This window comes from Athene noctua, chromosome 1 (genome assembly GCF_965140245.1).
Source record: "Athene noctua chromosome 1, bAthNoc1.hap1.1, whole genome shotgun sequence".
In the NCBI taxonomy this organism is placed as follows: Eukaryota; Metazoa; Chordata; class Aves; order Strigiformes; family Strigidae; genus Athene; species Athene noctua.
The window spans coordinates 138,766,351-138,789,396 of NC_134037.1; the positions used below are offsets into that span (position 1 = coordinate 138,766,351).

The 23,046-nt window shown below is 45.7% G+C and overlaps 1 protein-coding gene and 2 non-coding genes across 5 annotated transcripts; 2 read left to right on the forward strand and 1 right to left on the reverse strand.

Moving 5' to 3' along the window:
* The first annotated feature begins 2,624 nt into the window (after window positions 1–2,624).
* On the forward strand, window positions 2,625–2,698 carry TRNAI-AAU (transfer RNA isoleucine (anticodon AAU)). The gene has a single exon. It is a non-coding gene; the product is annotated as a tRNA-Ile (tRNA).
* Window positions 2,699–2,840: 142 nt separating this feature from the next.
* CPOX (coproporphyrinogen oxidase) lies at window positions 2,841–12,637 on the reverse strand. Of its 3 annotated transcripts, none has more exons than XM_074928255.1 (7): window positions 12,213–12,637; window positions 11,985–12,128; window positions 11,198–11,308; window positions 10,099–10,240; window positions 7,717–7,935; window positions 5,857–5,961; window positions 2,841–4,009 (listed from the first exon to the last, which is right to left on the reverse strand). In XM_074928255.1, exons 1-7 carry the CDS (start codon window positions 12,625–12,627, stop codon window positions 3,922–3,924), a joined length of 1,224 nt encoding a protein of 407 aa, XP_074784356.1. In that variant the 5' UTR covers window positions 12,628–12,637; the 3' UTR covers window positions 2,841–3,921. The 3 variants fall into 3 exon arrangements, with proteins under 3 accessions (XP_074784356.1, XP_074784340.1, XP_074784348.1); XM_074928239.1 differs by having other exon boundaries at window positions 3,989–4,111; XM_074928247.1 differs by lacking the exon at window positions 2,841–4,009 and adding an exon at window positions 4,132–4,862.
* Window positions 2,909–2,980, forward strand: TRNAD-GUC (transfer RNA aspartic acid (anticodon GUC)). Its single transcript has one exon. It is a non-coding gene; the product is annotated as a tRNA-Asp (tRNA).
* Window positions 12,638–23,046: the final 10,409 nt, after the last annotated feature.

Genomic DNA, 23,046 nt, shown 5'->3' on the forward strand with positions numbered 1-23,046 from the left:
ATGTCAAAGATCACAGAATCATCTTGGTTGGGCCGGTCCCACTCTGCCGTGTTGTATTTCCAGCAGATGTCTAGGAAGTTACAAGTCTCCCACAAGAAAAAGGGCAAGTGATTGTGAGACTTCTCCTAAGTGCCTATAGAATATCTCATCCACCTCTCTGTCCTGGTTGGGTGGCCTATAGTAGACTCCTACCTCAACATCTGCCCTGTTGGCCTTCCCCCTGATTCTAATGCAAAGACACTCTACCCTGTCTTCACTACACTTGTACTCAAAGCAATCATAACAGTCCCTGACATACAGCGTGACTCCACCGCCTCGCCTGCCTTGTCTGTCCCTCCTAAAGAGCTTGTAGCCATGAGTTGGTGCACTCCAGTCATGGGAGACATCCCTCCGTGTTTCTGTGATAGCCATGACATCATAATTTTCCTGTTTCATCACAGCTTCAAGCTCCTCCTGTTTGCTGTGTGCATCGGTATACATGCACTTCAGATGGGCTGATGTCCCCAGCACCTTTTTGCATTTAGGGGTCTTAATTCCAGCCTGAGCTGTCACAGGTGTTGCCATGGTTACCGATCCATCCATATCCCTTGCATCTTTGTTGTGCTGGACGTCTCCATCCCTTTCCTCCACTGAGATGGCAGGGTGAGAGTTGTCGCTGGCACAACAGCTGACGAACTCTGGCCATCTGCCCTGAGGTTTATGTCTGGGAGTTCCAGTTTTGCCCCCTTCCAATCTAGTTTAAAGCTCTCTCAATGAGCCCAGCTCACTCCTGCCCCAAGATCCTTTTCCCCCTCTGGGACAGGCACATCCCAGCTGTTGCCAAAAACTCTGGTGCCCTGTATACCAACCCATGATTGAAAAATCCAAAGCCCTGCTGGTAACAGCAGTCTTGAAGCTACAAGTTAATCTGTTGAGTTCTCCTGTAATCTTCCTCATCCATCCCCACAACTGAAGGGATGTAGGAGAGCACTATTTGTGCCCCCAACCCCTTAACCCGTTTCCCCAAGGCCCTGAAATCGCTCTTCATTGATTTTGGACTTCTCCTGGTAATATCATCGCTACCCACCTGAAAAACCAAGAGCAGGTAGTAGTCCTGGGGTCTCACTAGAGTGGGGAGTGTTGCCATGAGGTCCTTTGTCTGGGCCCCCGGAAGACATGATGTCCCAGCTGTCCCTCTTCATCCGCTGCCTTTTCCTGCCAAGCCCGATGGTCTGGTTCATGGTTCAGCCAACAGCCTTGTTGGTTTGCCACCTGAAGGACAGCAGCCGCTCCCCTCTGCTTGTTTGGGTCTTGCTTGTTCCCAGTCTCCTTGGCACTACCCCGACAAGAAGCAGGGAGGTAGATTGTGACATCAGGAAGCTGCTGTCATGGCCCCCATCACGGTGGCCATCAGGAAGTGGTGTGCCCTGTGAAGAAGATGATCCCTGCAGCTGTCCCACAGCTCACCCAGCTTGTTGGTTGTGCTAAGACTTGGTGGCTGCCCATCCTGACCTACAGACAGGGCTCTATCCAGCCTGGCTGAGATGGTAGGTTGTAGCAGAGCAGTTCAGGGGTTGTGAGCGTCCTCCCCCTGCCCTGGGGGGGCTGCCTGGCCCAGCAGACACCACACGCACCTCGAGTCTGCCCTGGCCCTAGAACTAACCCTTGAGCCTCCTGTATGGTTGAAACAATCTTCCAACATTTCTTTATCAGGAAAGCAGTAATGTAGTCAGCATTCTTTCAGACTACCTTAATCTAACCAGCAGCTTTCAGGATCCTCTAAAGCAACTGCTGCAAGCATAAGTGTGTTAACACTCCTCTCAGCCTTGAAAATCTGTAGCTTCTTCCTTCACACATAATCTAATTATAATATACAGTCTGTGGCCTGCAGAGCAAACAGTTCTGCTTATTGTAACCTGTGTAAAATGTACAAATGTCTTTCTGATATGATTCTGTGCAGTCTGCAATCCTGCAAACTCTTGTGATATTGTGAAGCACTAGCATTCTATAGCAGATTTCTGATGGACTGTGTGTTCAAATTAATTATTTGTCTTCCTAACGTGTTATTTTTTTAAATGTATTTTATGATAGGTGGTGTTGGTGGCAAATGAGAGGAGAACTGAGGAACTCAGCACTCAGGTTGACAGTCTGTGAAGCAAGGGGCTCATGGTTGGATGATGTTCTCCTCCTTTACAACCTTTTCACAGGCTCACAGGTATTTAATTCCTATGTATTTTCTGTATGTTTTTACACAACGCCACGGTTTTAGATGCGATCTGACTGGCTTTGTAGCTGGGGAAAGGTTCACTCTTTCCTCTCAGGACAGCTGGTATGGCGGTGGGACACCTCGCCACCCTGAGGTGCTGGGGCCTGAAGAAAGGCCGCGTGTCGAGGGCAAATGGCGGCTCGCGGAGGGCGAGTGGGGGCCCGCGGGTGGCTCTTGTCTTCGTGTCGTCGTCGTCGTCCCGGTTAATTCCCGCGCTGCTCTGTCGCAGCTCCCAGAGACAACGGGCGCGGCGCGCCCGGGAGGTAGCTCCCGGCAGTGGTTCCACCCGCGGCGCGTCCCGTCCCGTGTGTCGCCCCCTGCCCCTTCCCCCCGGTGGGAACGCGTGAGCTGCGTGCAGACGGGGAGTGCTTGAGGTAGCGGCCGGTTAGCTCAGTTGGTTAGAGCGTGGTGCTAATAACGCCAAGGTCGCGGGTTCGATCCCCGTACGGGCCAGTTGGTGTTTTTTTTTTTTTGTGTTGTTTTTTTTTTTTTTTTTTTTTCCCTTCCCCCTCCTCCCTCTTGGAGGTTAGGCGATCGCTGGCTTTTACTGAGTGGGATTTTAAGGTTTAATGATTTCATCCCATTTAACTGCAGACGGCGTGAACACGGCAGAGGTGGTGCCATCCCTTGTCACAACGACAAGCAAGAGTTTCCCTACCTCACTCCTCGTTAGTATAGTGGTGAGTATCCCCGCCTGTCACGCGGGAGACCGGGGTTCGATTCCCCGACGGGGAGGTAGTTGTACCTTTTCCTCAGACAAGGGACTATGGGACCCCTCCTCTCTTGCTTTTCCTTACGAGGTCCACGATGAAGTTTGTGACGGGGGTGGGAGGAAAGAACAATCCACGGTGCTACGCACGGGTGGGATCAGCATGAAGTGCTCTTTGGGGGCCCTCAGGGCAACATCTGACATATCTGGAGCTGTCCCTGGCAAAGGAGCTGGCCCGAGGCAGGTTGGTATCACATCTTGATGACAGCTGAGATGCCTGATGTGAAAAGATTCTTTTTCTCTTCAAAATGGACAGCCATCCTCCTGCTGCTCTCATCAGGTGACACAGTGAACCCCAACCCAGAATCACCCACTTATTGATCAGTCATATCATGCTTCAGCAGCACATCTTAAAACCTTCCCCTCCACCCCAAGTCAATGTGGATAGCATCAAAATACATGATTAAGCACCACATTTTTCACAACTTCCTGAAAGCAGTGTTTAAGTTGGGTTTTTTTAATAATTTTTTTTTTAATCGTACCCACTATTCCCTTTATTCTTTAAAAAAAAAGGTATTTCTCAAACATCCCAACATTTTCTAAGAGTAAACAGTGCTGTTTAGGCACAGATAACACTTTCACTCCACTCCACTTTACAGTGGTTGGCCATTTTGCAGTCACAGCAGTTGAGGAAGTTCCTAAGCATGCACAGTAGTCCTGTGAGGGTATCACCAGTCCTTCACAAGGCAACATCAACAGGGGGTAATAACATTAGCCCATCAATCTTAAAGAATGACTTAACATATTTGGAAGTTATAAACAAGCCTACAGCATTATTAAGGCACCAGGTAAGAGTATAAATAGCTACACTAAAACGCCATGCAGTTTGAAGGAGCTGGTGTGCAGGCGTTCGTGTTCTTTCACATAATGGCTCAGTGTAAGCAATCCATCTTGTTCACCATCTGTATCAGTGCACCCAGTCTTTGGGATTGCGCAGAACCTCCAGGATTTCTGCTTCTTTGGAGCTCTCTGGAGGGGTGTGCATGTACTCCCACCTGCAGGCAGAGGGGAAACTCACTCAGACTGCCCAGCTGGCTGCTGCCTCTCCCACACCAGGCTGTGCTTGGACTCGAGTTGCCTTTTCTGAGGATGAAAAGCTACATACACAGTTGATACTCTTGGGTCAGGTGACAGATATGGCTAAAAATCATTAAATTCAGTAAAACCAAACAGTAACACCAGAATAGTCAGGTGAAGCGTTAGCTCAATCTTTTTCCCAACTTCTGGCAAGGCTGGAAGAATGAAGGAAAGACCAGTGCCCCCTACCCCAGAATGTATGCAGGTTTATTTGCAAAGATCTCTTAGCAGTCTCTTGTGACACACTATATTATGAGGAAGACGAGCAAAACAGGAAGCCAGACAATTCTGGCAGTGAGGACACAAGACCTAGTTTTTCCAGAAACTGGACTGGAAGCCCTATAAGTTGAATCTTGGTTTTAAAATCAAAGGTGATGAGGGAGCACTTTTTATTGAAAAGGCCATTAAAAGAGGCATGACAGAAGAAGAGAACTGTCAGTGGTCACAAAGGGATGGGTACAATCTTTTTCCATTTTTTTTTTTCCCCAGGAAGGACCCATTCATGCTGTGAAGCATGCTATTTACATTGATGGAAACAAGCAAAACCAGATCATCTCAGCAATGAAATCAAAAGATAGGACCATGCTACACCACCAGGTCAGGAACACAACATGTGCTGGCAGCGGGATGAAGCTATATGGTGAGAACAGGACTGCCTCCGTGGGTTTGGGGTAGCAGGCAAAGGTCAGTTTTCCTAGTGGAGGTAGGTCACTATTGAAGTTTATGAAATTTGTGATAGGGCCTGTGCTACTCAGCATATCTAAAAGCAACCTAAAAAGGGGAAGTAAACTGTAAATGACAGAATTTGCTGATACAGCAAGATAGGTTAAAACCTAAAAAGGCAGTTGAAAAGTTAGTATTGAGCCAAGGAACTGGGCAATAAAACAGTAGGTAAAATTCCCTGTTGATTGATCTGGAGTGATGCTTCACACAGCAAAAAGTTACATACACATTGAGACTGGGTTAACTTTTATTGCCCAGAAAAGATCTTGGCATCATAACAGTTCTATGAAAAAGCCAGCTCAGTGCTTAGCAGCAGTCAAAACCAACAAAGAGCATATTAAAATTATGAAAGGAATAATGAACTAAAACATCATTATGGCACTGAGTCAGCAGCAACCTGCATCTTGGATACACATAGCTTATGTTGTCTGTTTCTTATCCCCAGTTCAGAAAGGGCATAGAAAACTTGGGCCTAGAGAAAGTGACAAATGGGATCAAAGGTGTGGAATAGCTACTGTACAAAGACTAAAAAGAGCAGGACTTATCTGCCTGTAAAACAGGCAATGACAAAACCAGAAGCCTGTAAAACAAGCAATGGAGAAAATGAACAGGAAGCAAATCTGGTTACTCACTGAAAAGCTGAATGAAATCGTCAGGTGCAAGCAGAAAACAGAGGGGCACTTATTTCATAGAGCACACAATTAAACTGGGGAACTCCTTGCCACAGGCTTGCCAGGACAGCCAGAAGCTCACACGGTTTCAAAGAGCTACTAAACAAAACCCCATGGAGCAAGGAGGGGAAATCTATCAAGAGGTACTAAGCACAAAAAACACCACTGTTTTGTCAGAAAGTATCTAGGCCATACAGTACTGGCAACTGGGTGGGTGTAGCACACCAGAGAAGCATCTGCATATATTTGGACAGTTCTTGTATCAGGCACGAACTAACCACTATTAAGAGACTGGACACCAGGATTTAATCCTATAAAATATTTTACTAAGAACAATGCCTACCTGCAACTCCATGTAACTATGCCCTTACCTTGCAGTCAGTGGAAGAGATATAAGAATGCTTTCAATTCTTGATCCTGGTGTCAGGAGGCCAAACTTTGTACCTCTGTCATAAACCAAGTTAAACTCTACGTACCTATGGGGAGTGAAGAGATGCAACAGAAAAACAAGTTTATTATCAGAAGTTGGCCATGCCTTCTTCAACCAGCAGATACCAAACAAAACCAACCTGTCTTTCCACTGTGTTGGGTGTCAGAATGAACCCTGGTTTGGGGCCCAGGGTTCTCTAGCATCCTCTGCATAGGAATGCAGGTGTGACCTCACCACTTCACAAAGCACAGGAAGTAATGGCCTTAGGTAACAGAACAGAGCAGACAAACTATTCAAAGGAGAGCATTCTGTAGGTACTATGCTAGCTTATTTCTCCCAGGCCTCAACCCTGTTTGCAAGCTTGAGACCAAGTTTAGCTTGGTTATGCTAAACTCTTTTGTGTGTTGGTGTCAGACATTAAAAAGAGCCTTAAAGGAACCATGACCACAGGAAATGACCACATGAAAAATTCCACTGTGCAGTCCTCCATGCCGAAGGCCACATAAGCAGCAAGGTCAGAACAAGACTTTCTGTTTCTTGAGGACATCTGGAATGCAGCAGAAGTCAGACAGGTTCAGAGTGCTGGCTGGGACTTGTAAGTGCTGGAATAGATGAGTTTCTGCCCCCAGCATAGGAACAGAGCAGTGACAATTCAGCAGGATTACCTTAATACCCAGTACTGAGGTACTAGTACTTAACAGAGGTACAGGAAGGTAGGAGCTCCTATCTATTTGCAGAAATGGAGAGCTTTATCTAGCCCAATAACCTACAAACAGATCCAGAGACATGAGCAGACCTTGCGAGCTGGTCCTGGCTGCAGTTCAAAGAAGCTATTCCCCCTTATGGTCTTTGCAGGTTTGCTAAATCCCATCTGCAGGCCAGACCACGAAAGCCCAACGCTCCCACGAACAATCCCACCAAATGAAGCAGTTATGCTTATCTGAGGAACTGCTGCAGGCCAGTGATTTCACCTTCAATGCTTCCATGCTCTCTACACCACTCTCACAGATTTCTCTGCAGAAGAGGCAGAAATAACTCCCTAGTTCTGCCCAAAGCACGTGTATTCTCATTTCTCCACAGGCTTACACAATCACAGGATGTAGAGAAAGCAGTACAACTGCTTCTACCAATGCAGCATTAACAGTCATTCATGTTAATAAGCATCCTCCAAAATCTTAAGTTACAGTGAATTTGGACCATGCCAGAAAAAAACCCTCTGTATCTTTATTCCTTTACGAAGAGTTCACTGTGTCTTCATTTTGATGCCAAGATCAGATGGAATAAGTATGCACATAAGAAGCTGAAAGTACTCTTGGGTACAGCTCCTTAATGACTTTCTGGGGTTTAGCTTCATTAGTGAGTAGGATGCATGACTGCCTCACCCTCTGCTCCTCACGTCACAGGGCAGTGCTATAGCCCATATCACTGGGCTGCAGAAGAGGGCAGGGTTCAGAACACCAAGCACACACACACCCCTCTTTGCCTGTTACAAAGCAGTAGCTTCTCTTGGTTTTTGAAGGAGTTGGAGAGAAACTGTGGCATTTTGTATGGGTTGCTTATGCTGCAACATGGGCGAGTGGGAGACAAAGATGAGGGTGTGCTAGTACCTTTGCACCCTTCTTGGCAATCTAGCGTTCTGTGCACAAAAATGCTGAGATTCTCTGGCAAGCTCTGGAGTGCTCACGCAAACTTAGCCCACACCACAACAGGACATAAACCTGTCACCATCCAGAACCACCTCATTTTTTTCTCAGCAGTGTAAGCCACTGCCCATGTATTCTTTTGTTCTGTCAGTACTCACCGTCCTCTCCGAAGCTGCTGCCATAGCTTTTCCTCTGGTGTGAAGGAGTCATGGCAGTGCCTTTTCACAATGGGAATGTAACAAGGCACAACAGCTTTGGCACAACTCTTCACAAACTGGAATACTTCCTCCTTGGAGGGAGAGTTCAGGTCATCAAAGAATATGCCTCCAATCCCTCTTCGTTCACCACGGTGCTCGATATAGAAGTAGTCATCGCACCTAGAAGAAGCGGCGGATGATTATTAATATGGTCCACAATATTTAGAGAAACATGGTGAGGCACTTACAGAAAAAGCTCTGATTAAACAGTCTCTGCAAAGCTACATATTGCCACACAGTCCCGGGACATGTAACACTCAAACACCATGGCAGATGCTTCCATGCGGAGTGATCCAGTCCATATCCTCCTCCTATACGGAGGAGGGACACCTGATTTCAAAGCTTCATCCTAAGAGGCCTTTCCAGATTTCATTACCAGAATTATATGTAGATCCCAAATTATTTATATGGCTTTCAGATTAACTCAAAATAAACTTGGAGGAGAGTCTCTTTATTCTTTTTGCCATTCTAGTAAAAGAACTGATTTTCTGTACCAAAACTAAAAGAATATAAAAACCCAATACCAGATAAGAAAGCCAATCTCACTTAAGGAAAAGTCAAAAGTGACGCAGCCTTCCTTGGAAAAAGGCTTTTCCATAGTTTAACTTGGAAGATGGAGGCATTCTAGCAGTGGCTTTCCACAGCTCATGGCTGAGTATATGAAGGAGTAACAACAGCTTATCCTACAATAGGGAGGCAGTTTATCTCTTGTATTTACTGGAAGTATGTAGGCGTGCAATTACTATAAATTAGCTGATTCATTGTATCCACACCCTACCTTGCTTATAGTAGTTCACTTGGGCAGCCATACCCTGTAAGTCTTTGCCTGGGGAAGAAATGGAAGGGAAGGAAGAAGCAGAAACCATCAATAGCAAGGAAACCTTTCCTTCCTATAGCCCCAGTTTTCCCTACATGCATCCATCCACAGTTGCTGTTCTCAAGCGATATAAATGGCATGGCCATAGCAGGAGAGACGTGCAGATGTAACAGATAACTGAAGCTACTTTTTTATTCACTGGGATGATCAGCTTTTTTACTTTATGGCAGCAGGAAGAGTTAGGAAAAAAGGCTGAGTCAGAAATGCAAAAGAGAACAAGCCTGACAAAAGTCTTAAACCTAGATCAGGAGGGCAGCGTGGCAAACCTAAGAAGAGATTTTATGGTTGAGAAAGGTGGGAAAAGGGGCAATGCTAATTAATAAAGCTCACAGCAGATTCACACTGCTCCTGTCAGCGAGAACCACAGGCCCCTGCACAGCTGCTGCCTACAGCAAACACTCATGCCAAGACTGAGAAAACTGCGTTTGCCTGGGGAACATAATCAGTCCTGCCCTGAGCTGCCCTCAGACTAAGAACAGGCTTCCTTCTCTCCAACCCCCTTCAGCATTGCCAGCCTACCTACACTGCACACAGCCTGACCATTAAAGCAGATGCTCTGAACTACCATGCAAAAACTCCTCAGAGAACAAGACTGTAGTCTTAAGGGTGTAAGATGTGCTTCTCTACTAAGTGTTCCACAGCACAGCTACAACACCCACTTTATCTCCTATCCTCAGACAAGGCCTGGTAGTTTACAAAAGGGTAACTCCACCTGCCTGGATACCACAGCTTGTAGCAGATAAGATTATCAGACACAGAGCAGTAAGCTCTCACTGAACAGTGAAGGATCCCATCACCTCTATCTGTCAGCTCAAGAGCATTCAAAGTTTTCTTCTTTAGACAATACGCTGTTGAACTCTGAGTGAATGTGTCACTGGAAAAAAAGTACAGCTCCATCAAAACTAGGAAGCTTCAACATTAAGGACAAGCTCCTTTACCTACCTGGCAAAAAAAACCCAAGATAGTGAAAGTCAGACTGAAAGCAGAAAAACTGGAGTGGGATTTTCAGAACTGCAGCGCTGGCCCAAGAGCTTACATTAAGGTCATGCACATTTACCACGAGTTCGTTGTAAGCAGAATTAGTGCAAGTCCGTGGGGCAAAAGTCTCATCCTAGTTTAACACCAGAGGCCAAAAGGAATTCTTTTCAAACTTCACAGACTAGTCTGTGGCTTACAAAACCTTGTAGAGTCAGCGTGGGTTTTATTTGGGCTATAGACTTATGATCCTAGTTGTCAGCCCTCTGATTTGAAAAATCTCAGGCTTCTGTAAATAAGAGACTGCTTTAGACTACGTTTTGTTTCAGTGCACATTTGCTGATTTTCATTAGGATAGGCTGATACTTTCCCAAAGGCAGCAGAACCTCTGCTCCCACAAAAGTAGCCCAAGCATAGCCCTCCCCACATACCATTTCTTGTACTTGGGATAGAGCTTCAGATCATGCTTGTCACAGGCTTCTTTCAGAGTCTTGTGGAAATGAACAGCATCCTCTTCATTCAAGTAAGTCGGAGTGAGGTCAGCCCCACCACCAAACCACCACTGTTTAGTTCCTGTAGGAGAGAGGCAAGCAGCTGCATTATTCTTTCAAACTTCCAAACAGAAATACATTGCGAGTGGTTCATCAAGACCAATAACTACTTTTACAATAGAAAACAAAGTCATTACTCAGTGGTGTTCCTAAATATCCATCAAGAAGAATCTTGAGTTTGAGGTAGTGCAATGACCAGTGACTTCAGGAAAAAACATGAAATAAATTTCAAAGCAGTGGAAACTATTTGTTCAGTGTTTTGGACCACTGACTTTGACTACAGGATTTCAATTTCATGAGATGGACTGGCAACTCCTATTCAAGAATCCAAAAACATTTTACTGCATGCCAAAGACAGGGAACATCATTATTAAATCCAGGGAAGGAACTGACTAGAAATGATCCATAATGCTCTGGCAAAATAATTGATAAAAAACTCTGTGAGCTTCTGACAGTACACACACTGTCAGAAGGTACACACAGGCTCTCAGCGTTTGACCACCTAGCCCAGAGTCCTGCTTCTGAGAGTAGCAAACTGCAGGAACTCAGGGGAAAAAAGGCACAATGCAGATAGAGACTGATGTTTCCAACAGTGCGTCCCTCCAGCTTCTGAGAGAAAGGTACATCCTGACCAGAATGCTTATCAGTCCTTCACAAGCCTTTCTTCTACTAAAGTCTAGAATTGCTTCTTTGAATATGTTCTACATATATTTATAACCTCCTACATTTTGACTTAAACCTGAACCCCCCGGTGTACTCTGCAAAAAGTACAACTGCAAACCTCTTTACCATTGTGCTAATTTTCCAAACGCACCAACAAAGGCCCAGAGACTGAGACCCAGCACTACACAACAGATTCCTGGCACAGCTGGGAACAAACCCGGAATGGTTCTTAACCTCCTACCCTAGTCACGCGTTCATGCTCCCTTCGTGTAGAGTCACAAATTTCATATGTACTTCACTGGATTAAAATTCTTACCGTCTGCTTCTTCAATTTCAAAGTATCTGTAGTTAAAGTGCATGGTTGGAACATGAGGGTTCTTTGGATGGATAACGGAGCTCACACCCATGGCGCAAAAAGGCAGCTTCCCTAGATAAAAAGATGCACAGAAAAAAAAAAAAATAGTAATAATAACTTCATTTATTTTCATTTAAGGAACATTGCTGTTTTTCCTTAGGTTCCAAGCTTCTGTTCCACTACGAGAAACCTTCTCGTGTTGGGTCACCATAATTATTAATCAACGTGCAGTTGACTTCTCATCCCCATATTCCGTGCACGCAACTAAATGCTTTCTTCAGTATTTGTCCTAAAATGCTACAGTGTGTTAGAGCACCCATTAGATGAAGACCACTTAAAACATAAGGTGCTGCTAAGGCTTTCCACCACCCCCAGCCCTCCCAGCTACCCTTTGCTACACAAATGTGGGTTGAATCCCCCTTAGCCTTCGGGACTTTCTGGTTCTCTCCCTCCCTCCAGCTCTGAGGTACGCGACTCCTGCGCCGTCCAGGAACAACCTGTGCCTACAGTACATGTTTTAAGGGAGTAAGAGTGTGGGAGAAGCACTCCAATACTCAGCTTTTTAGGGATGGGAAAGCCCACCCGTCATGGTTTCAAAGCCACCATGATCCAAATGAGCCCCTCGGGCACTGATCAGTGCAGCCTCTCCCGCGTTCTGCTCAAAGGCTGGGCAACTTTCAGAGCACCCGCACGCTGCAGTGAGTGCACCCCGACCCGAGGTCCCGCTCCTCCCCGCCGGCCACCTTACCGTCCTTGGCCTTCAGAGACTTCCCTCGGCTTCGCATCTGCCGCGCCGCCTCCTCGGACAGGAGCCCGAACACGACGGACACGTTCACACCCGCCTTCTCGAAGACGTCGCCGTCCTGCAGCACGCAGCTGACGCCGCCACCGCCTGCCAACGCCAAGGGTCACCCCGCGCCCGACCGAGCTGACCGAGCCCGGGGTGACCCCCGCGACCCCCCGCCTCGCCCCGTACCTTCCTTCCTCTCCCAGGTGTCGACGGCGAAGGCGGCGCCGGGGTCCAGCGCGGCCAGGGCCCGGCACACCTCCGCCTGTGTCTCCATCAGCAGCAGCTCCATGCGGCTCCGCAGCTCCCGCCGCCGCCGCCGCAGCTCCCGCAGCCCGCTCACCGGCGGCGCCATGAACCGCTGCCGCAGCTGCTGCTCCTCCTCCTCCTCGGACGCCGCCATCGCGGCCTGCTGCCACCGCCACAGCCCCAACGCCAGCCCGCCCAGCGCCCCCACCGCCGCCAGTGCGGCCCGCCGACCCCCCCGACCGGCCTCCAGCCCCGGTGGCGCGGAGCCCAGCGCCCGCCGACCCGCCGCTGCGGCGACACGAAGGGCGGGCGGGCTGCGGACGGCCCCGCGGAGCAGCTGCGCGGCCACCGCCATCACACCGGCACCGGCGCCGCACTGCCGACGGGGCGGGACGGGGCGGGACGGGGGGACGGGCTGCCCCGCGCTGCCTACAAATACCTGCTGCTGGAGGCGGGTCTGGGTCTGCACAGGAAAGTCTGTGCGGGCTGGTCGCTCCGCTGAGCTGCAACCGCCCTGTAAGCCCCCTCTCGGGCACCCCCGGAGCTGGGTGCTGCCCGCCCCGGGTGTGGGGGCTGCGGATTTCTGCCTACGAGTATCAAATAACCGGGTTTCCTCAATGCTTGAGGCTGCAGGGTAGCTCTGTGAGTAAAGGCTTGTACAGGGCCAGGCATGGCTGGAGTAGGAGTAAAGATGTATTTTCTTGAGCTGTCCCAGCAACCCAGTGGAGTTGCTCACCAGTGTATGGCGTGGTGGGCTTTTTACTCGCAGCAATTATTTTTTTTTTTAGAACCCGGCTAGTTTGTGGGAGGGACTGCCAGTTTAGCACAGTAGGAATATTCCCCATGGATTTGAGAGGGCACATGCTTACGCCTTCTTGTGCCTTCTAAAGTTGAAGCACATTTTCTCTCCTAATAAGAATTCAGAGTAATAAAGAGAAGGGTTATGTAGAGCCAGATGTTGAAAGGTACCGCATAGCACCAACTTAGAGTTCAGAGTTTGATTTTTTTTGGTGCTAATGTTGGCACCAGATCCATTAAAATTACTTTGTTTTCTCAGCTGCCTTGCCATTGGGTGTATCAGCGGGGACAGTACAACAAACCAAGTTGTGCAATGACAAAAGACTTTATCAAGCAAATAAAACAATTTTCCTTCAGCAAACACATGACAGTTCAGGCACTGATGTGCTGAACCTAGTTAGAAAGATTTGAAAGAGTTTTCTTTCAAATCAACCAATTTACCAATGTTATTTTAAAAAAATAAGCATACTATTATTTTCTAATAAGTAATGACATTTATTAAACTTATCATTGAGGACTCATATGAGGGTTAGGTTGAGAAAAATAACAGCTACCTGAAAAGCCCAGCCCTGCAAGGTTTGTACTCTGCTATGGGACTGTTCCTTGGAAACAGTGAGCTGCTCGTATTTCGGACTGGTGTGCAGCTGTAGTACCCAAGAGGAGATGAGTTTCAAGGGTGGCTCTGTGGAAGACAAGGAGATTTGTCGCTAATATGGATCAGGGCTTTGCTATCTCTCTGTTTTCACTGCAGGGTAATTTAGGTGGAGCTCTGTATAAAGCGATAACGTTCACTCGAAGGCTTAGTCCGTTTCCTCATTTCTGGTCTGATTCTGCCCTTTGGCAGCAGAGGGTGCTGTGAAGTTGCTGAAGCTCTGCTAGTGAGAGGGGAAGGAGACCTCCGAGCTGGGCTCTCTTCTGCCATCAGCTGGAGGACAGGATCCCTGATGAGCCAGGAGGCCTGAGCCCCTGGAGACAGGAGCGAGGGAAGGAGCGTGTCATTATCTGCAGCAGGGATCTGTGCCTGAGGGAGAGGGGCTCCGCCATTTTAGGGGCTGTGCTAAATCTGCTTCATCTGGCTGCACCAAGCAGCTCTTTCCACAGTTCTTTATCCAGGGCCGGCTGTGATAGCTCAGTTTCTTCTTGAATTGCAGCCACCGGATTTACCTAAACATTTGCATCATGACCACTGTGTATTGTGCACTTTTCACGCTGCTTACCATAGTAAAGTTCTTCTGAGTGGCTTTCTTAGACACTACTATAATGGAAAGAATAAATAAATGCTGAGGGCAGAAGACATGTAAAATGCTTTCACGTGGATGAGCATTTAATGATTTTTTTCTTTATTAGGTTGCATGCAGACTTTGATAACGTGGTAATTCAGCTGGACAGGGCCTCTGGAGGACTCTAGTCCAAGCTCAGGGGTTCACCCTCTCCAAGGCTGGATGAGGTTGTTCAGGGCCTTCCTCATACAGCTGCACTGGGAAAACCTCCTCCCCCTCTGTAATTGGGCTCCTGCCCCAGCACTCCATCACCCCCACTGGGAGAACGTCTTCTCATATCTAGAGAGAATTTCCTTTGCTGCAACCACATTGAAAGGTCAGCGTCTTCATCTTGCCACTGAATCTTAAAAGCACAACTGTTTTACAGTCTAGGATTTCCCCCGGGCTGGACCCTGAGGCTGGTTAGGCTGGTCTCTGGTGGAGGACAGGAGGGGTGACAGTGTAAAATGCTCCTACTGTTTCTGTGCTGAATCCTTTCATGTTAACTCCCTGTGAGAGTCTCCCCTTTAACAGCAGTTTCAGGTTGAAATTTCAGCCAAATGCTAGATATTTTCCCTTTGCAGCAGTGGGGAAGGTGCAATGAGCAGATAGGGTGTCAAAAATGGCACCTTGCATAGGAGAGGATTTTTGCAGCCCTGTTTATATGTGTTCCGAATTGTGCTGGCTGGTAAAAATAGCACTGTAGAGAGTAAGCTCATGCTTCCTTTTCAGTATTTGAATGAGTGTGCTTCACCACATTCTATCAGCTTACCTCTTTAGGGTACTGAGAATAGGAGTATGTACTGATGTGGGTGCTCAACAACTCAACAGTGCTAAGAAGCAAAGAAAATGACAGTTTACTTTTGATCTGCATCTTCAGTGCATAGTGCTGGTATGAAGGATGAGGGCTTTCAGCTTATGTGTGTGCTGTTGAATTTCTGGGCTCTTCTGTTTCTCTGGAAATACAGGAGGAGGAAAAAGACAGATCTTAGATCAAAACCAAAAAGAAAACCTGGAATTGGTTCTTGCATTTGCTTGAACAAGAACTGAGTCTGAGGAAGCGTACTTTACCCTTTCTTAGCAGGCTAGGTGCAATTCCAACGTCTTGACTTCCCTTTAAATCTCAATGTCAATTTTTAAAGTCTGACTGAAAATGTATGTGGTAAAATGACTTTGAATATTGTATCACTTAGCAGGTCATCCATTGTCATACCTGTATGTGTTAGGGTAGTGAGGGTCCTGTGGTGGGTTTTGTTTTCAATGAGAGTGAAGCCATTTAGCTTTGCTTTGTAGCCAAAGCCTCTACTGATGCAAATGAGTGTGATTCTAGAGAAGGTCGTAGGGCTACAGAGATTTTTAGGAGATTTGAAAAACTGGACTCTTATCTACAGTTTTATGTAAGGTGATGTCCAATGAAGAAAAGAATATTGTTAATTTTGTTGGTTTTGTGTTGTTGTTGTTGTTTTACCTGTACTTTGAAAAGAGCTCTGAAGCTTTTCTGCTCCTTGTATTTAGGTGCTGTCTACCTTGATTTTCTTTTTTATGAAAATTCATGCACGAAGAAGATATTAACAAAAGAACAAGAGACACTGCATGTGCTATGGTAGTGACCCATGATCAGGTCTGATTCAGACCGAGACAGGCACAACACTTTCGCTGAGGCTGTTTGATACTTTTGAGCACTGAATTAATGCAGTTGCTTATCAGAAAATTGGAGGAAAAAGAAGATTTGTTGAGGAGAAAAATTCCCCATCAAGTTGGCATTTCTATTACTTCTTAAAAGAGCCAGTCTCATCCAGTTTATCACACAAAGCTTTGATTGTGACTTCAAAGTGATGCTGAGGGCTTGCAAAGTTGGACAAGCACTCTTGTTGACTCAAAGGCTTTGCATGACTAAGTTGAATTAAGTTAGTATTTCAGTATGTGTCAGAGAGAGAAGCAAAAGCTTTGGAGACAGCCGAAACAGTAGGTGATGTGAAGGTTGATAGAGAAAGATGAAAACCTTTCCTTCTATATCTGTCATCTCAGTAGCTTGTCTGGATAACAGGTTCATAGAAATCTCCTTTTTTTGTTTTTTTTAATGCAGGACTGATTCTACTGGGTGTATGAAGGAGGGAGAGGGTAACTACAGAACAGGAAGCTGCTGTGCTGAAATTGCCTCAGGCTACCTCCTGGAAGGTAAGAGAAGTTGTGCAATGTCTTAGGAAAACCTTTCTTCCTCTAATGCTCGATCACCTTTCCAAAGTTAATTACAGAAAAGAGGAAAAAGTGAAATGTAGCATTGCCCAAAGAGCGTGAGTCCCCTGGAGAGGTTTGCACTAACAATCAGGCCCCAAAATGCAATGCTTGCAGCCTCCTCTGTGTGATGGACGGTACACTGTTCATCAAAATCAGCGAAAAGACAATGGAAAGGTGAACTGTCATATGAACTATTGCACATAATATAGAACTAACAGCAAGTGCTTAACTGAACTAACATGATAAAATGATACTGTGTAAAAAGTGAAAGAAAGGGGGAGGGGGGGCAACAAGAGAGAGAAGTGTCTGTACTTTATAAAGCATGAACAAGGACGTCCATAAATCTCCTTACTCAAGACCAGTAATGAGCCTAGACTGATAAGACACTGCAAGCTTGTAAAATCATCACATTCCAGGCAAAGAGTGAAAAGTACACTGTGAGGAGGACCTACAGCCTTCCTCCCAAAGACCACCTCCCATGATTTGAAGACCCCGACCCGTAATTTTCAGCAGCATCTGCACAAGCGTCAAGGACTGATAAGCTAATTACCATACGAAGCGGGAGTAGGCAGGTTTAGGTAATGTATATGTATAGGCGTTTAATGAATATGCAATGCTTTGTAGTATAAAATTAAGACAAAATTCCTTGAGAGGTGCCGGCCGTTGTTGGAGCAGGAGACTCCCCGGCCACCCATCGCTGTTTTGCTTGTTGCCGCTTGCTAAATAAAGAAATTGGAAACTCTGACTCAGCCAATTTTAAGAAGTCAGTTTATAACACTCTGGAAATATGCTAGCACTCCGGGTCAGGTCCGACACCCTGCCCTCAGATGAGAGGTCTGTCCATTGTTTTCCCACTTCCTCTGAGCCCTTCCTTCAGCTCTGTCTTCAGATTTGCTGTTACATAACACCATCTTCATAAAACATCAGGAATTTTCTAAAACCGCAGCTATTGCATATGTGGCTTCATCAAGGCTAAAAAGCCAAAGCACCAGGATTCAAACCTCCCAGGATTCAAAGGAAAGGGAAAGAATGAGTAGAAATGATCTGTTGAAGTGGATTCCCTATTTCTGTTCTTGTATGGAGATCCAGGTCAAACATGCTACTCCCCTGCCTTAGTGTCACAATAATTTTTTTTTTTCTTGCAGCCATTGCAGTTGTTTATACAGGCTAAATGTAATGTTTGCTGTTATGAAAGTCTATCCAGAAGCCAAAATACACACCCTTCTGTCTTCCCTGGGATGATCAGTACATTGTTTATGGTTAAGCTAAAGGACCCGCTGAGTTAACTCACAAGTCAGAAGAGACTTCTCTCTGCAGCTATTTCAGAGTAACAGACATACACTGTGACAGCGTGGTTGAAACTGCTCTGCTGTCTGGGCAGCTCTACAGAGCTCCAGAGATTTATAGTCTTTGAAATGCTCCTGTATCTCTACAGAACTGAACTTTAAGCTTGTAGTTCTAAAATCATGAGCTTATGTTCCCTTAAGTTCAATAATGCCCCTCAGGAAGCCTCAATTCTAAGGGTGTCAGAAAGCACTACACATTTTATCAATGTGTAAAGTAAGATCTGTCCCACTCTCGCCAAAGAGAAATGCTAACATTTTTTGCTGTGGCTATGGTAACCTCAGCAACTTGGGTTAAAAGAGCTGAAGTGCTATCTTAGTATCGTGTGTGTCCATAACCTTTCCCGGTGTAAGGCATGGTGGCAGGATGAAAGCTGTGTCATAAGGTTCTAGTTCATCTATAATCAACCGGGCTAAATCATATTCACACCAGTAACTTTGTAATTGTCCATGTTTGTTTTGTACAGCTTGCTGTGGTTTTCGGGATTTTTAAATGGGATAATCTCACAGTTTGCACATGCTGACCAGACTTCTGTAAGGCACACGTAAGTGAACACCATATGGCATTCAGCAGTTTTTTATTAAAATAGAAATCTTAGGGGAGAAGTAAAAGTATCAGTGCTACCACCCAAGACAGCATTAGCAGGAAGACTAGTGGCAGGAAGGGTTGTGATGCATATGTGGAGAATGAACAGAGTTGCTTCAGGACAGGAAAGCAATTTCCATGTTAGAAGGTGCTATGCTCACCCTTGCTGACAAGGAAGATGATCCGTGTAAGAATCAGGGACAGTCCACAAGGGGGGTGTTGTGGTGGTTTAGAAGCTGGCAGTTCAGGGCAGGTGATGGTCCCTGGCTGTGGCATTTTTAACCTGGCACTGGGGGGCTGGTTTACCATCTGGTGGAACTATAGGCTTAATGCACCATCTTAATCACTGGGCTGCAGGGATAAGGTCAGACAGGAGTTTTATGAAAAAGCAGATTAACTGTTTTTTCTGCATTGCCTCCAGAAAACTAATGATAAGGCCTGCTTATTACATTAATTACTGTCAAGTGAGAGATATTCTTTCCTCATGCTGTTAGTTCATAGAAGTTATAACTACAGGTTTTGCAATGGCCATTATTCAATGCCCAAATCTAACTGTCAGACCTGATTTTCTCCATTGGTTTTAACCCTAATATAGTCATTCTCCTCCTGCAGGGCAGGTATGAAATGCAAAACAGGGTAGGGTAGAACGAGGTCTGTTATCTCAGCATAGAACCTGGTTGGATTGTAAGGTTATTCATCAATATTTCTTCTGTTTTCAAAACACTTTCAGTTCTCAGGATCCAAAGGCACTTTTTGGTGCAACCAGCACTCCACATGTGTGACCTTGAGTGTCAAGGCTGTGCCTTTAAAATAACACATGTACAAATGATCAGACTGGTTCAGGCCAAGCATCTGCTGCCTGCTCCCGTGTTCAGCAATGGCTTCAAACTCACCTCTAATGGCTTGCCAGGAGCTTAGCACATGAAAGGGTGCTTTCTGGGAAGCAGCTGGTGCAAGCTGAGGAAAGCCCTGCCGACCTCACAGCTACCCAGGCCAGCAGGTAAGGAAACACATGTGCTCTGTGGGGATGGTGGGGTGGCTGCTGCTGCTGGCTCTGCTGGGCTGTGGCCCCCCCCTGCTCAGGCCATGAGGAGTGTTAGCCTGAGGGCTCTACCAGGAGAAGGAGCCGCCATCACCGAGGAGGTTGGTCATTGTGTGGAGAAACAAACCTCATCCATGCTCTTCAACAGCCTAGAAATCCCTCAGCCTGTGATTGTCCATGCCAACCATATGGACCTTGCTGGGTGGTCATGGTGCTGGCAAGAGAAAGAGCTGCAGAGGCACAGATGCAAGAAGAGATGGTGCGAGGGCAGGTGGGAGATCCTCTGGGAGCAGAATTCTGAGTAACTCAGCCAGAGGATCTGTTTTTTGTACAAGTGCTTCTACTGCACAATAAGCATAGTTAGGAGTGGGCTGGTGGGAGTTGCCACATCCCCCAGGGCAGGAGTGGAGCTGAGGGGACAGGTTCAGCCCTTCTGATGTGCACGTGAACAGATTAGTAGTGTTGTACCAAATACAACCTGACCTGGTTAACAAAAAGCAAGTCAAATCCAAAAGCAGATGCTGAGGAAACAGAAGAATGAGGCATGATAGTTCTGCTGGATACTCTCCCAGACTATGTGTGTTTTCACTTTAGGGATTTCCTGAACCTGGTGTGATTTATCTAGTTAGTGACTATCAGTAGATCTTGCTTCTGAAAACTCTTTCAGTTTCCCTTGAGAAATTTATGCAGCTAGAAAATCCTTCAGCAAGGAACATTGTTGTCTGTAGGGCTTGTCTAGAACCCACCTTCTCTTAGCTTCATTGATAGCTTCTTCTTGAATATCTGAAGAGATAGTGAAGAGTTGTTCCTGTCTGTGCCATCAGGCCTCCCGAAGGTGTCTCTTCAGCAGGGTGGAGAATCCCACAGCCCACTACCTCCTTGTGTGGTGACCACTGTCGCCACATGCAAAGCATGTGTCAGGAACACATTGCTCACCCATGAAATGCACATGTTTCTCAAGTGAACACTGCAGATCTTCATCAACAGGTTAGTGGATTTCTAAATTAACCCACTGTCTTGAGCAACTTTTTCTTCTCTCAGAACTCTGAGAAACAAAGAACAATGTTCTGTTACTGCCTGTTCTCGTGTCTGGTTTGAAAAAGAGCACCTTAAAAGGCCAGTCAATAAATATCTTGGCAGCGCTCTATTTTAGTCTTGCCTAAGAAGAATCACCATCTGTTGAATCACAACTTTCACTTCCTATGTTGCCTGAGTTTTTTAATCTTTCATCTCGCATTGCTTTAGCTCTGTGGATGGGGCAATGACACCAAAGCAGAAATAATCACACCAGTGATGAGGCTGGGGACTGCAAAGGCAAGTCTGTAAGCAGAGACTCTGGGGACTGGGCTGGGGTGGAGAAGTGGAGCAGCCTCTGTGCAGATGGGGTACTCCAAGGGAGAACAGACTGCAAGGGCAGAGAGCAGAAGCTTCTGGGGGCAGTTTGTGACAGTTTGGAAACCACTGATGTTTTTAAAATTTAGTTTTCCCACATGGGCTGAACTACTCCAGGGGCACCCTGTTGGGTATGGGGTGGCTTGCAAGGACTGAAATGGATTTGAGGAGCAGGCCAGAGTATTGAAAGACACACAATGAATTTCTTACTGATACTAGTGTCTGCCAAGAACTTGCTCTGTACAACTCCTTACCAGAGATATCAAAAATGCCATTAAGGTGTAGGACGTTGTAGGGCAGCTGCACCACCTCAGCATCAGACTTCCTTTTTCATCTATTTATGTAACTTGGCCTTCTTGCCAGAGCACGCCCTGTCATGAGTTCTGTGGGATTTCATTGTCTTTTCAGCTTTTAAATGTAACAGTGTTTGGGACACTGCATCATCTCCCCCTTCTGGGTACTTCTTCAGTTTCTTTCTTTTTTGGTGTAATAAAACCCAGAGCCCTGTGCCAAAGCCTTCCTTTCCCTGTTCTTCAAAGCCTCCTTGAAAGTCCCTGTCTAGTTTATAACGTGCTCATCTCTGGTTTTCCCCAAGGGCCCTGTTTCTTGTGAAAACTCACGTCCCTAGGGTTGTTGCCCTGAGTCTGCTTTTCACAAGAGAGCTGTTTTCTAATCTTGCTTGTGGAAAACTCCTGCAACTTTTCCTCTCCTGCAAGTGCGAAACTTTTCCTCTCTTCCAGACTTAATTATTCTCCATTAATGTGAGATACTGACCAGTCACAGCAGCACTGTGCCTGCTTCCTGGAGAAACAGAATTTCTCCCTCTAAATTTTTTAATGAGAGGCCTTGGAGAAGTTCTCTTGTTTTCACCTATCAATGGAAGAAGTGAGAGGATGGCTTTTATTTTTAAAACAAGAGGCCGTGTGAAAACCGTGGGACATAGGGCCCTACCTTCCTTTGATGATTCTTGGGATAGGCTGTCTCTTAGGTTATAAAGCTGCACAGTATCAAAATGCATTTAAAACCTGGGCTTTAATCCATTGGTGTTTTTACAGTCGCTCTCTTAAACAGGTAAGGGGCTACATCTGTTACCTGGGGAAGTAGAGGATACAGGCGTGATGCTCTAACTGAATAGTTGTTCCATTGCCTCACCCTGGTATCAGTGTGACCCTTTTCTATCATTGTGATCCATTTCTTTCTCATTTTATATTCAGCTATGAGAAGTAAAGGAAGGAGTATTGGACACACAATATTATCCTATCCTAGAAACGTGCATCAAGTCCTATAAGCTTGGGGAGCATTCTTTGAACCAACCAATGTAACAGAAAAGTGAGTTATTTTTAATACAGCTCTAGCATTTCTCTAGATAATTTAAAAAACATATTTCAGTGTTAATACTATCTGTTAGTCTATGGAATTGTGGAAGATACTGCTCTAAAAACATATTGACTCATTCCTGTTACCTTGTCAGGGCAGTCTTGTCACAGGATTACAGCAATATTATATAATGGATGACTTGGGAGGCTTTATGAAAGCATGAGCATTTTAGAAAACATGCAGCTTTTTTCAGGAATAATCATACAATATAGGAAATAAGCAAGGTTCTTGAGTTCTTATAATTATTAAACTGACTTCTTGATTAATTTGAAGTCAATGTTTTGAATGTGCTATCTGTAGCTCAGTTATGTCAATTGCACTTTTTAAAAAGACAAATTACTTAAATGGTTGAACAGTTTTATAAATTTTTAACATGTTTTAAGTTTTGCTGTACATTTCTTATATAATTTTTTTGACAAGTTCTCCATAAACTCAGATAACAAATTACAGTTTGCAGTCAAGCAGTTCGATACATTTGATTGACTTTTTCAGCGCTGAGGTCTTTAGATCTTGAAAAATGTCTCAGCTAGCCTTTCTGGAAGTACTAGGAGGTGAACTCTAACAGCTGTCATTCATTAGCTTGTGCAGTTTCTTTGTTTAAAGTACAAAACCGTGTGCTTATTCTGCAAGAGAGGCCTACTAGATCTCTGAAGGCATTGGTTATGACTTAGTAAGATCAGAAACTGTTGTGATTCAATGTATTTTTTTCCTGAAACTTTTTCCTGTAATTTCAGTGTAT